Source organism: Thunnus maccoyii, chromosome 17 (genome assembly GCF_910596095.1).
Source record: "Thunnus maccoyii chromosome 17, fThuMac1.1, whole genome shotgun sequence".
Lineage (NCBI taxonomy): Eukaryota > Metazoa > Chordata > Actinopteri > Scombriformes > Scombridae > Thunnus > Thunnus maccoyii.
The window spans coordinates 20,222,251-20,236,035 of record NC_056549.1 but is presented as its reverse complement, the minus strand read 5'-3'; the positions used below and the strand labels follow the sequence as shown (position 1 = coordinate 20,236,035).

General features: G+C 42.0%; 1 protein-coding gene across 1 annotated transcript in view; it reads left to right on the top strand.

Annotated features, from left to right (window-relative positions):
• The window catches only part of lpgat1 (lysophosphatidylglycerol acyltransferase 1), a 51,228-nt gene that overhangs the window by 17,294 nt on the left and 20,149 nt on the right, over positions 1-13,785 (top strand). Inside the window, exons 3-5 of the mRNA XM_042389494.1 lie at positions 1,420-1,538; positions 3,734-3,829; positions 7,652-7,931. Coding sequence (XP_042245428.1) covers positions 1,420-1,538; positions 3,734-3,829; positions 7,652-7,931 — 495 coding nt within the window. The remainder of the gene's footprint in view (positions 1-1,419; positions 1,539-3,733; positions 3,830-7,651; positions 7,932-13,785) is intronic.

The following is a 13,785-nucleotide window of genomic DNA, read 5'->3' as shown; positions in this document are numbered from 1 at the left end:
CCTGCTAATATTTTTTTACCCTTTTACGATATTTCAGTTAGGGACATTTAGTTCTTGTTGGGGAAAATGTTATTGTGTGACTCAGAAATGGACAATGTGCACTAAGTAGTAATACTCAGTAACTACGTCTTTGTTATTCTGATGAGTTGTTGTTACACCTTTAAAACCAAATGCCACTTTATAATTTCGACATACAGAAGAAATTTCAGATGATCAAATAAGGATTTGAAAGTCTGGGTAGTGTTTCATTACATTACATGTCGTCCCTTTTTTCTATCAGACTGTGACCTCTGTTCCGCTCAGTGTGGTTAATAGTGAAAGTTTTAGTGATACCAGAAACGTGCTTCTCCTTTCTCATTTCAAACCGCACCGTCAACATTTCTTCCTTCTATTTCCACATCGGTTAATAAGCACGCTTGATGATGACTAATCCAATACAGACAAAATACATCAAATCCAAATGTTCCCTTTGACATGGTGTGATCATTCAAAATCAGCTCAGGAGACGGTCAGACCGCTTTTGACCTGAGATCCAGGCAGAGAGCTTGTGCAGATCAGACGTGTGTAGTCGGAGATTTAGTGTCACAATACTTGTGGATTCAGGAACAAGAGACAACAGGGGACAGACTGTCGGTTTTAAAGGATCTAACAGTCACTCTGGAGAAAGACAAACTTGAGTTACGTGTGTATTTCAGAGAAGGATTACTTCAATCCTTCCTAATTGTGTTGATGCCATGAACCCACACCTATCTGACTTTCCCATGACTCCCAGCAAACCTGTCGCCTTCCTTAAGAAGGTTACATTTTCAGTACTGTTTGTTTGTTAGTAGAATAACTTTAAAAACCTGGTTAACAGCTGTCAGTGAACTCTAATGGAAAGTTAGACAATGAACAAGTAATTAGTGCTTGTTCCGACTCCAAATGCACATCAGGGATTTCAAAATGATTTCAAAACATTGTAAGATAGGGGTTTTTGAACTTTGCTTGTTTCCTAGAAACTGCTGCACTTATTTGAATGAGAAACATCTGGCAGATGTTAATGTCATGCAGAGCTGCAATAATTAATCAAATAATAAAATACTTGATCAACAGCCAATTAATCCCATTTGAGGATTTCCTGCTTAATAACTATTTTAATATCATTTTAATATCATATTTTTGTGTTTTGGACTGTTGGTTTGACCAAAAAAAGACATTTTAAGACATCAACTTGGACTCTAGGATAAACGTTTTTACTATTTTCTGATATTTTACGGACCTAACAATGAATAAAAACATAACCTGCTGTTTAATTAATAATGGTTAGCCGCAGCTCTACGGTCAGTGTCTATTTTAAAGGGGATCCATAGCTACGCACGCTCTGAGAGCTTTCTGTTTGCCTGCTTTTCTAAAAGATTTATGTCTCTTTCTGCTCTGCAGTAACGGAGTGGGGTGATGACGTGCGGCCCATCTCTGAAGAAGAGGCCATGGTCATCGTCAACCATCAGTCCACAGGAGATGTGTGTACCCTCATGATGTGCCTGCAAGACAAGGGCACGGTAAGAAGAAAGACAAATGTGTTACCTCATTGCATCCCGTTTTAGGAAATCCAAGAATATAACGATGTTAAGGTTGAACGGGATGACATCAGCGGTTTGAATCAGCAGGACGCTCGGCCTGTGTTTTTGCTGAAACGGTTGCTGTCTGAGCATGTCTGGATATCTGCAAATAAGGAGCTCCTGCAGAATTACACAGAGCTCTAAAAACCTGTCACAGCCTGTAAAAGGTACAGTTTTTTTTAATGAGCGGGTCCCCGTTTTTTTTTTTTGCCTCTTGCACGTGCACACAGGTGACGCTCTGAACAGTTCTGACAATGATTTCATGCATTCGTGATGATCTGCGGGTGGTTGTCATGCGCCCAATTATGCAGGGAAAGGCAGGGAAGAAGACTATAAGCTAGTAAACAAGGATGTAAACAATGCAGGATACTTCAAAATCAGATTTGCAGACATGTTTTGTGGAAGGACGCTGAGTTTTGTGAGTAACACTCAATGTAAACAGAGTTTGTTTACAAGAAGGCGCCACGGGGCTCCTTTGATAAGTATGTGTGTTTAAAGATGTTTGTCAAAGGTTAGCTAATGTCTCAGTTGACAGTTTATTTATCCAAATGACTGAAAAAAAAGTGTTTACAAAAGCAAGGAATGCTATTCAAATAAAGAAAAAGTTCTTTTTGAACTGTCTGACACTGTTAGTTATTAAGTTATGGTCTGTGTTTGTCCCGTCACTATTGTATAGTGATGATTATCTTTTTTTTTTTAAAGTCAGAACACTAGAGACAGACTGCAGTGTAATGTTAGTGCTACGTCATGCTGTGTTGAAACTTTACAGTTTGTGGGTGAGTGAGTTTCTCAGCCGACAACAGATGTGCGAAGTTTCAAGCGGGAGGAGCGTTACATTCTTTGATACTGATCATCGCCAACAGATAAGGAAGCAAAACATGTCAAAACATCAGTGCATGCACACACACACACACACACACACACACACACACACACACACACACACACACACACACACACACACACACCTTTACTGTTTCAGTATAATACTTATCTTACTCAACACATCTTCATAGAAAAGGCAGGTCTGCTATCTATGTTAAGCTGCAGTGTGTCATGTACACTGACGTACATACTGTCTGAAAACATCAAACCTAAATACAGATCAACAACAACAGCTGTGTTGTGTAATTGGCTATTATGACATAGAAAATAAGCGATTACAGACAGAAAGTAGGATTTTTAATATTTTAACTGTATCTGACCGTCTGTCATTGTTTTTCCCTCCTCACTACCATGTGACACTGACCACTCTCAAGGGCCTTTCAGAAAGTTCTTGGGGGATTAAAAACATTTACTCAGTGTGGATGTAAGAACATAACAGAGAAAAAGATTTGACAATTAAATGGAACAGAAGTGCTGCAGAGGATAAGTGTTCAACTCCAGACTGTAGCGTCACTTTACAGCTGTACTGACTGACAGTTTGGGTTTTCTTATCAGTGTGGATCAGATGTCACAAGTTGACATGAGGGCACTACACTTTGTTATAAATCGGATGTTCATCGGTCACACACAGAGAAGTGGACTGTACTTCTAGAAAAATATTGTCAGCAGCTCAAGTGAGTTTGGAAATAGAATATCAGAGAAGAAAAGTCTCATTAACCGTCGAGCCTGAAAGTAGTTTTTCAATCAAGGAATCGCAACCTTGTACAAAATATCCTGGAGATCAGCTGTGAATTTTTCAGACAGCGGGGGCAGTTGTGTTGTATATATTTGTTGTTTTTTTCGTAATTTTTTCATTTTTATGGTAATTTTGTTGCATTGTTGTCTTGCAGTAAAGTACAATGACAATAAAGCTTTCTTTTCTTATCTTTTTTTTTTTTTTTTTCCTTTTTTTTTCTTTTTGGCTGTGGCTGGCACAGTAACGGACCTGCCGAGCTGCACTGCACAAACATGATGACATGATCTGCCTCAACAACTGCATCCCTGGCCCAGTTTATCCTCTTAGCACTGAAAGGACAGTAAGCCAAAGCTGCATCGCTGCAGGTCATAAAGGTGGAAGTGCTGAGGGGGGGCTGAGTGGGGTGTCGACGCCCCCAAAGTCGTGTGCTATTGATCATAGAAAAATTAAGGATTGAATTAGTTTATGCCGGGTTTGTTACAGTTGTTTATTTTGTTTCTCCTTTCTTTTCCAGGTGGTACGAAAAATGATGTGGTTGATGGACCATGTGTTCAAGTATACCAACTTTGGCCTAGTGTCCCTGATCCACGGGGACTTCTTCATCAGACAAGTAAGAGACACACAGTTGTTAAAACGGACATATCATGCACACTCTGCTCTGCTAAAAATACGCATCTAGTGTATTTTTGACAGAAGCCGCATCAAGCTGCACAGAGCAGACCAAGCCGGGCAGGAAGTCAGACACAGGAACAGCACAGAGCATCCGGTCAATTTTCAAAAAGAAAACAATCTTATATCAAGAATAAACACAATTAAAACTGACAAAAAAAATAAACCATTTAACTACGTAGCGTAATTAGCCATGGTGGAAGCACAAGAGACCAAATCAACAAAATCGGGCAGTCAAAACGCTTCTCAAACACTCCCGGTCGGGTATGACGCCTTGTAGAGGACGGAACAAAACCGCAACGCAGCCGTGCCCGGTGGTATCGAGTAGATGAGCCAACTCTGTGTCTGTGGCCAGCGGTTTCAGAGGCTATGTAAACGAATAGTTGACGTAGGATTTCACTTCTTTTTCTTGTTCTTTACTCAAAACGGAAAATTCTCAAATTCATTGATACATGTTCAAGCCTGATCCAAAATATTCGACACATGGAACAACAAAGGCTACAGAGCTGACGAGGAGGAAGTAGAGGGAACATTGTAAACAAAGCGTTCAGAGCAGTTGAAGCCCTGGATTTTGACTTGCAGAGAGCATTTTAAGTTTGGAACATAATGTCTCCTTTAAGTCCCGCTCAAAGATGTAAGAAGGTGTGCTGACAAAGCTGTATGTAACGTTATATTGTTTTAATATTTTTATTATCACACCTTTTATTTACCTGTCAGAAGTTGAACATTAACACGCTTTGCTTCACAGTCTTAACACCACACACATTCGTAGACACGGAGCCGCCCAGCACGTTGTTCAGTTGGTAAATTAGCCTCAAAGCCACATCAAGAGTCGTAGCCGAGAGACGAAAGACCTTTTTTTTTTTTTTTCTCACTTGTCAACATTGTGTTTTTCCCAGAATGTCTGAGGATTAAAACCATACACCTCAAGGCCCTAACCCAACTCTTTCAACCTCCCGGCTACAACTGGCCTCTTTTTTTTACCGCGTTCCGCAAACGTGGAGCGGCTACCCATCTGCTCGTCCCAGCTGGACAGCAGATACGCGAGCAGGCTTCCTACGGCCATGGCGTCCTCTGAGAAAGATAACGGCAGCGGACAGTAGTGTGGGAGGGCTGCTGCTCGGCCCCGCTGGGTCAGACTGACCCTTTTTGTTGCGAGGGCAGCTGGAACAGAGCAGCCTGCTCTGACAGGGCACCTACTGGTCAGGGAATTCCTGGAATATAATGCGAGTTTCAGAGGTCGATTATTGGCAAATTAAGTAGATTGATTTCAAGTGTTATAAATTTGTTTGGGTCCTCTCCAAGACAGTAATGGCATCTACACTCATTGGCCACTTTATCAGGAACACCTGTGCAATCTAATACAATCCAATACAACAGCTCTGCCATGAATTCTACATTCACAAAGATTATACATTTTCAGTTTTTGTTGACGTTGTCAGAAAGGTGATAATTCTACTTCTGGGGTGGTGTATTGGTATTGATTGGTGTTTCTAATATTTTGTCCACTCCATTAACATGCATGAGGAGGGCAAAATATCAGGAACACCATCTTGGATGTTGTCTCATTTTCTCTGTAAGGGTAAATGAGACTCGCCGGCACCAACGTGTGTGTTTGTCCACATTTGCGTTTGAGAAAAATTAATTAAGCCCACACATTCCTCTTTCACTTTTCGAGCCACAGAAACACCAAGAGGGAATTAATTTTTTTTTCGGGGTCATGGAAATCCTTCGCCATGGAATTTCACATCAGGCGCCGTGCCGAGGGTGAAGCACCCTGACTGCAGCGGAGGGCCTGAGCATGCTCGGTCCTTTCCGTGATCCCCTCTGGCATTCTTGTGCGCGCATTCTTGACATCCTTCCCCAGAATACCTCACACATCCACACAGCGCAGCAAGCATCTGCCCCAGCCTCCCAAGCATCTGCTGTTCACTCAGCCCGGCAGACGTGTCTCCGGCATCATTATGCACAGCACAACACGGCACACTTTTGACGGCAGTAGCACATTTACTTGTGGTATAGAGCTCCAGTTTGACCTTATTGCTCGGTAGTGTGGGTGTTCTCAATCTCTAAAACTGAGGAAAACCTTCAAATTCCACGCATACCTCAAAATGTAAAGCCATCAAACGTTGCAGCACATATTCTAAATACACTCAAATAACGCACATCACAGTTACCAGCAACTGTCGACATGGTTTCCTGCTCGCAATCCAGCTGCCAAGTTATAGGAAGTGCATATATGAATGTGCAATTTTACACGTCTGATATCTAAAAGTGTCAAATTACACACACATATGAATGAGGCCTTGTTTCTACAACAGCTAAAGCCATATAGGAGTCAAATTGAATTTTACGGTCAACACGTGAAAAACACAAGTTCTTGTGAGAAGAAATTATAGGACCAAGATTTAAAAATAAATAGTTAATCCAAGGAGAAGAACCTCATCCTTGAAGCATTTTCTCTTGTAAAAGTGAAATAATACCATTAAAACAGAATGTAAATCGCACATCTGTGTAGCTCGTCACACACTGTCTTGTCAGGCTGTTGGAAGAGTTTACTCCGGCTTGTATTGTTTCTCAGACTGTTTATTTGAGCTCCTTATCATCTGTGATAGCAGTAATCTCGGTCGTTTGAAAGATCGGTCTGCAATCCGTTTCTGCTGTAAAGACGTCGGAAGAACGTTTGAACTCGCTTTCATTCGTCATTAATTAATTTCCTCTGTGGTATGTTACACAAGCAGAAACTCTTAACTTAGACAGACTAAAGTAAACAGACTAAAAGACACTCGCCAGCATAGCTACGTTAAGGCTACAAACAACCCATAATACAACACGCTCTGTAGGAGCCGGTGTAACAGCTGTACTCTCTCATTGAAAAAGAATCTCCGATCTCGTGAACACGTAATCGTCCAGTCCTCAAATATAAGACCACCCCGCTTTTTCAAAATGTTATTTATTAGAATAAAACGTCGTCTTATATTCAAGCCACTACGATATGTTAGAGGATCTTCCTCTGAGGACAAGCGCTCTCTCTCTCTCTCTGCTACATAGACAGTCTGACTCTGGCAGCAGCATTATGGAGTACACGCTCTTCAGGTCACGTGGCTCTTGTGGCTGCAGCAAAACCACGGCAACCGTCTCAAGGTCACGTATAGGATTTTGATGTATTGAGTCTCCTAAACATAGACTTTGTAGCTGCAGCTAAGATTTATTCTTCACTGATTTATTTATTTTTTTTGGTAGGGAGGCAATTAGATAATTTTAGCCACAATTGTAGTGTGTTAAATAGGTTTAATGCATACAGCTGTATAGATGAACACACGTGAGGACACATGACACACAGCCAGGCTATGCTAATGCATTTAAAATGGCTTTTGACCAGACCTAACTAAAAAATCAATGGCGCTCCTCCTCGTCCCGTCACTGCTAATGCTCTTAATGTTGTCAAGGCCATCATGCTTTGCATCCATTTTAGTCGTGCCATCAATGCTGCTCTGAGTGCTCCACAGTGTTACCGCTACTAACTTCTGATCTGTTTGTGTGCTTGTTTTCATTCGTTTGTTTGGTTTTTTGTATGCGGACAAAACGACCCATCGTGTCAAGTTAACGAATTCAGCGTTTAGTCTGTTTTGTTTTCTTCGTGCACCAAATGTTAGAGATAGTTTTGTCTTTTGAAACAACTGAAACTAGACTGGAAACTTGTCTAAAAACACCATATATGTTTACATTTTTCTCAATGTTTGTTTTCCTGTTGTTCTCTCAGGGTAAAGCTCACCGGGACAAGCAGCTGTTCTACCTAAAAGATCACCTAGACAAATACTACCACAGCCGTGACAGGAAGTGGATAGTGCTGTTCCCTGAGGGCGGCTTCCTGCGCAAGCGGAGGGAAACCAGCCAAACGTTTGCCAAGAAGAATTCCCTCCCCCACCTGACCCACGTCACGTTGCCTCGTCTCGGGGCCACCCACGTCATCCTGAAAACCCTGTCAGCCCAGCAGGAGAACGGCAGCGTGGGCAGCGAGAGTGGGACCCCTAACCAGACGGGTAACTAGAACACACACACATACAAAACGTTTATTTATTTATTTATTTTTTGGATCTATAAAGCTCGTCCTTCTCAGATCAGGGTGGTATGAGCTAAAATTAACAAGAGTATTTTGAATATTAGACAGTAAGCGTATATATCACGGTATCTAAGAGAGAATGTGGGTTAAAAGCAGTTGGAGACTGTGGGGGAGTAATTAAAGTTATTATTAATTTACACATGTCTGTGTTTGTGAAGGCGGTTTTATACACGGTGGAAGTTAAGAGCTCATCACACTGCACAATCTGATGGCGTGTTGTGTGTGTTTGTGTGTGTTTGTGTGTGCCATTTTCTGAAGACAGCTGCTACACAACTTTGGGATTTTATTTAGGATGAAATGTTTGTTGCGTTTTTGCAATTTTCTTTTCATTTCTCTGAAGAGGTGATGTTCATCTTTATAGAAATGCACAGTTAGGATTGGTTTAATGTTCTGTCGCCTCCAGCTTTTCTTATTTTAAGGACCGTGACTCTGCATTGTGATTTTTTTTTTTTTTTTTAATTGAATGTCGCATAATAAATGAAGGAGTTGATAGATTGTGAGACTTCATCCTCTCTGTTGCTACAAACTTTTCTTATACTTTGCATCTACTCTAATACCACAAGGGAAACCCCCTGTTTCTTCTTATCCAGGCCAGCTTCTGGTCTTACTTACAACAGTGTGACAACAGGAGTGACAAAGAGGAGAGACAAGCCAAGTTTTATTTCAAATTAACAAACTTAACTATTTCCAAAAGAATAAAGATGGGGTGTGGAGGTCAGCTGCACCAGGCGTGTAAGATGTCTATGGTCAGTGTTTGTTACAGGGATATTCAGTTATTGTGTCTATAATGTGAATTCCCGGATATTGAATGTTAATCTGCATTTTTCTGTAATGGGCCCACTAATGTTTCTGTTTAAGCGTACTGCAGTGTGTCACATGACATGGATAAGCTACGTTTGAGTCACACACACAAAAAAAAAATCAGGTTGTAAATGCAGTTGCAAGAACAATACTTTCCACTCATATCTTAGGATGTTTGATTTGAAAGAGAACTTATTTTAACTCTAATTATAACTATTCTAATTATCTGTTAACTCCCCCAGCTGTTTCATCTGTTTCTATCTGTGGATGTCTCTGCTTTTTCACTCCGTATCGAGTGTTTTTATCAGAGTGATGGTTATTGGGGATGTTTGAACTGTGCGCTCTCACTCGTGCCTCTTTCCACCTTTTTTCTGCCTCTTACCCAGTCGATGATCATGAAGCCTGCAGGGGAAATTGCATTTTGGATGCAAATTCAGGAGGCTTATGTCCACCAAGTTACCGCAGTTACAGTCAAATCAAGCGCACCTGTAGAGCAGCCGCTCCACACTAAACTGATTTAACAGCTATATGAGTCGTTTTTTACTTGCAAGACTCGTGTTTTAATGCTGCTGTTCATCATTTGTGACGTGAAAACATGAAATAAAAAGCTTGCATCCTGCTATTAGTTCAGTTATAAAATCCAAACGCACCGCGGAGCACCTCTCCCGCCGGCTGCTGACAGCGCCGTCAACCACTGAGACGATCATACTGGACGGTAGAGACGCTGGTATGCGTCTATTTAAACAAGAGTTTAGTTGACTTCACTGTATTTAACACCGGAGCAGGAAACACAGTCACACTGCGTCGCGTCGCTGTCCTCCACTTCCATCATCTCACGCCGATTCATTTTGAAAAAGCAACAGACAATGAGGAAACTCCAACACTCAGCCAGTCAATCAATGCTTTAACTTTGCACTCACTCACTCACTCGCTCACTCACGCGCCCACGGTCAGCGCTGGTCCGTGGCCCATCCAGCCAAAAAGGCCAAACAGGTGCTGCTGCATTAAGCTAAATACAGCAACGGCTTATGTTTATCCAGCTTCTTAAAGGCTATAAATAAGTTCCATCATTTTCAAAAATACAAATTCTCACCCTGAAATTGAGAATCAGGTCAAAGAGTAAGTATGTAAATGAGGCCTGAGGTCAGTCCAGAGAGAGCTTCAGAAGACCAGCTGCTGCTTCTTTTGCATATTTCACTGCTGTCAGATGAAAACTTCTCCATATGAACAGGAATCAGGAAAAGAGACTGATTATTTCAGATTGATCGGATTTTGAATGTTTTATTGATGTAATCAATGTGTGATTAGATTTACTAAACACAAACAGAGCTGGAATTAGATTATGAGGTGTTCTTTGAAGTTGCAGGACATTTTTCTTGCTGAGGTTTCCAGATCTGAGAAAGCAGAAGTTATTTCTAGGGAAGTGTGGCAGGATTACTTCAGTCTCTCTGTGAACTCTCCCCGCCGTGGGGTGTACTGTAGTTCTTGATCGTATAGGGTCTTATGTCGGCAAAAGGCCAGGTATGGATCATGCTTCAAACATCAGAGCATTAAATCATCATCCCGGTGTCAGGCTGTCCTCTGGGAGTCCTGCTTTAAATGAAAGGCGACTGGTGGTAAAGATTGCCAGGAGAGGAAAGGGCTGGCATGTACAGAGGTGCCAGAAATTGCATCAAGGTCCCTGATACCCCAGCGGTGATTTTCAGGAGAGTAATTTTTCTGTCAAGAGACGAACCCTAAATATAGCCAACGAGCAGGAAGATAACTCTGCAATTAACCTTTTGAGAGTGAAATTTCTTTTCTTCTTTTTTTTTTTTTTTTGTACACTTTTTATTTGTAAGAATTTAAAAAAGAAAAGAAGGAAGCAAACGTCAACAAAGCACGAGAACAAGTGAGGTGAACGTTTCTTGTGCGTTTCTGTGTTTGCGTCCATATTGTTTTTACATATATCCAGATTCAGATACGATGACGTTGTCGTCGTTTGCGGTGAAGGTGATCGATTTCTCCCATTTTTCTAGGAAAGGTCTCCCTTACTCCTGAGGAAAAACAGGAAAGTTTAGTTTGTCTCATGCACAGTCTGTTCCAATGATCAACAAGTGGCAATAATGAGCCGAGGTACAAAGCAATAAGGCTTTCATGCTACCAGGAACCAAGACAGGAGAACTGGGACCCCTTTAAATCCAGTGAGTGGACAAATGTAGAAAATATGTTTTAATCAGCAGACTCCAGATAGCTCAGTAAGTCTGCTTCTTGGAACTATCCTCAGCAAAAAGCGCAGCATTAAAACGCCCATAAACATACAAATGCAATGAGTCCCGTCCCCCCCCCACTGCCCGTGCACACTCAGTTTACCCAGTGGTCTCCCTTGGCTTTGCTTCAAAAATCCATTTTAAGGGTGTGCTGTGTAATAGTAATTTGGAGACTTTGGGCCAGCATTATTGAAAATGTGGCTCAGGGACTTAAGCTATCCATGAGTTTGCTAACACGGCTATGTGTCCTACAGGCTCAGCACTAACAGCAGGACACAGTGTGTGTTTATTCCTCTGCAGGACAGTCTGTCAAACCAAAGGAGAAGCAACATAAAGACAAATGCGGCCTCATTTATGTGCTGTATGTGCATGTTTTGGCTTTCTTGCTAATTTAGCTCCTAAACTATCATTGCTGTCAACAAACACTGATGGCAGCAGAGCATCTGTTAATAATCTCTGGCAGGGATGGGATTTTTTTGATATTTGGTTTTAGATATGTCAATACATGTTTAATTGGGCGTTATGTTGTTCCTTGCTTGGTATACTGTAGTTCCCTGTTCGTATCCCAGTTCTGTGTTTATCTGCATGTGTCCTTCCCTCTGTTCCAGCAGCTCAGGAGGAGGGGAAGCTGGTTGCTGCAGTAGGGCTCGTCCTTCCACTTGAATGTAGCTAATGGCATTAAAAACCTAGGACAACAAAAAAAAAAACACATACCCAGAAGAGCGCTATGTCCCTCACTATCCTGTGCGCTATGTGTGTGTGTGTGTTTGTGTGTCTGGCTGATCAAAGACACAGCTCTGTCTCCCTCTGACCCTCCCTGATGCTCTGCAGAGGTGCCCAGAACTTGCTGACTCACTCAGAGACAAATGGGCCACTTGGAGAAAATAGGATTTGATGTAAATGTGTGTTCCGCTGTGTATCAGCCATGCAATGTCACGCAGGCTAAACACACACACACACACACACATACGCGCGCGCTTGACGCAGATACAAAGCACACAGGGTCACCGGTCGCCGGTATTGTTCACAGCCTGCAGGAATACCCTGCGAGTGCCGCTGAGACTGATACGGTTTATGTGTTGTAAAACAGTATTTACAGTTGGCAGGTAAGCAAAGTTCACAGCTGTGACTCACTTAAGGTGGGACTGAGGTTTCCATAAGACCCAAAGGTAAACGTGTTTCATTGCGGCGGCCAATCAGAGCCAAGCTTCAGTCAGTAGGAGGGACAGGTGTGGGCTTCAAGTGTTGTGTTTGGCCTGCAGAGCGGCCTGACGGAGAGCCAGATACCTGCCGGTGTATTTCCTTCCTCTAACTGTTTACAGAAGGACAGGGCCTCTCTGATGTCATTTTAAATGACCTCTGCTGCTGTTATTACATTATTGTTTGTCACAGTGCATCGGCCGGTAGCGATACCTTGGCTCAGGGCCCCGTCCTTTGGCCGGGCCACTCATGGGAGACGATGGCTGCCTTTCAGCACACTTGGACTGAGATCTGGATCCAATTACTCACACAGGGATAGCTGTGGTGTTAGCTATTCCTCCTCAATACCAAGGATGCCTATCAAGTCACTGTAATACTGGTATAAATGAGCCAGCAGCTTGCGCCTCAGCTGTTTATTCGCCGCCGCCCTTTTTCCACTGTTAGAGTCCTGAAACAAACTTATGTAAACAGAGGTTAAAGGTCTTGTATCTCATGTTTGACATTTTTATTTATAGACGGGAAGTTTGAGGTTCATGTTACCATAAGCAAGGACTTAAACATTATAATATTAATCAGACTTCTGAATTAAAGTTTATCCACTTGGACTCACTTGGGAAATTGTATCTATATCGATAACGAGGCTGCTAACACTATTACGGGTAGTACATCTCATAGTTTTGTTTTTAAATGAGGCTCTCACCCAATATTAGAAATATATGAACTTGTAACAGATCAGATTTAATCAACAATGTTGTTAAACAGTAAAAAAAACTGGAGCTTGAAATTCCTAATCACTTGGGATGAATATAATGTATCTAAAAACAAAGGATCACAGTGTTTGTGAACCATAACCGTCTCCCTGTTTTCCACTAATTTAGTCATATCTCTGTCTAACTGAACCACACCCTGCCCCACATTTCTCTATATTTTATGTGTGTACAAAGGTTGAAATCATGACTTAGCAGCATTCTCCATTTTACTGCCGTCGACAGTATAATGTGACATGGCCGATCAGTCATATAACGTAACGTCACACAGGCATGGCATGTTTATCTTGCATAAAGAGGCCACTGTGATGAGAAAGGGAAGTGCTTGTTGCGCAGTAGTAGCAGTAGCAGACATGGCCGTAACATTAGTCAAGCAGTCATGTAAGGCGCACTGCTCAACATCAACCTCGTTTTAGATTCGTGTATGCCGCCGGAGACCGCCAGTGTTTTCTGCTTTGCATTTGATACGCTTGTGGTAAAAGTTTCATTTACATTTTGAGTATTCAGCTCAAAAGAAACCTGGCTTTTTAGATGATGTGTTTGTTTACTGTCATCTGCAGTCAGAGGATGTTATCAGTTTCCTGTCTGTGTGTCCAGTACAAAGACAGGTCTGGGGACGTGTTCAGACTAGCTTAGCTCAAACACTGGAAACGAGGGGGGGGGAACATGTAGCTTCATCCAGAAGCGAATGAATATACCTTCCAACGGTGTTGCGGTGATGAATCACTTATTGTATGTGTCAAAACAGTTCGCTCCC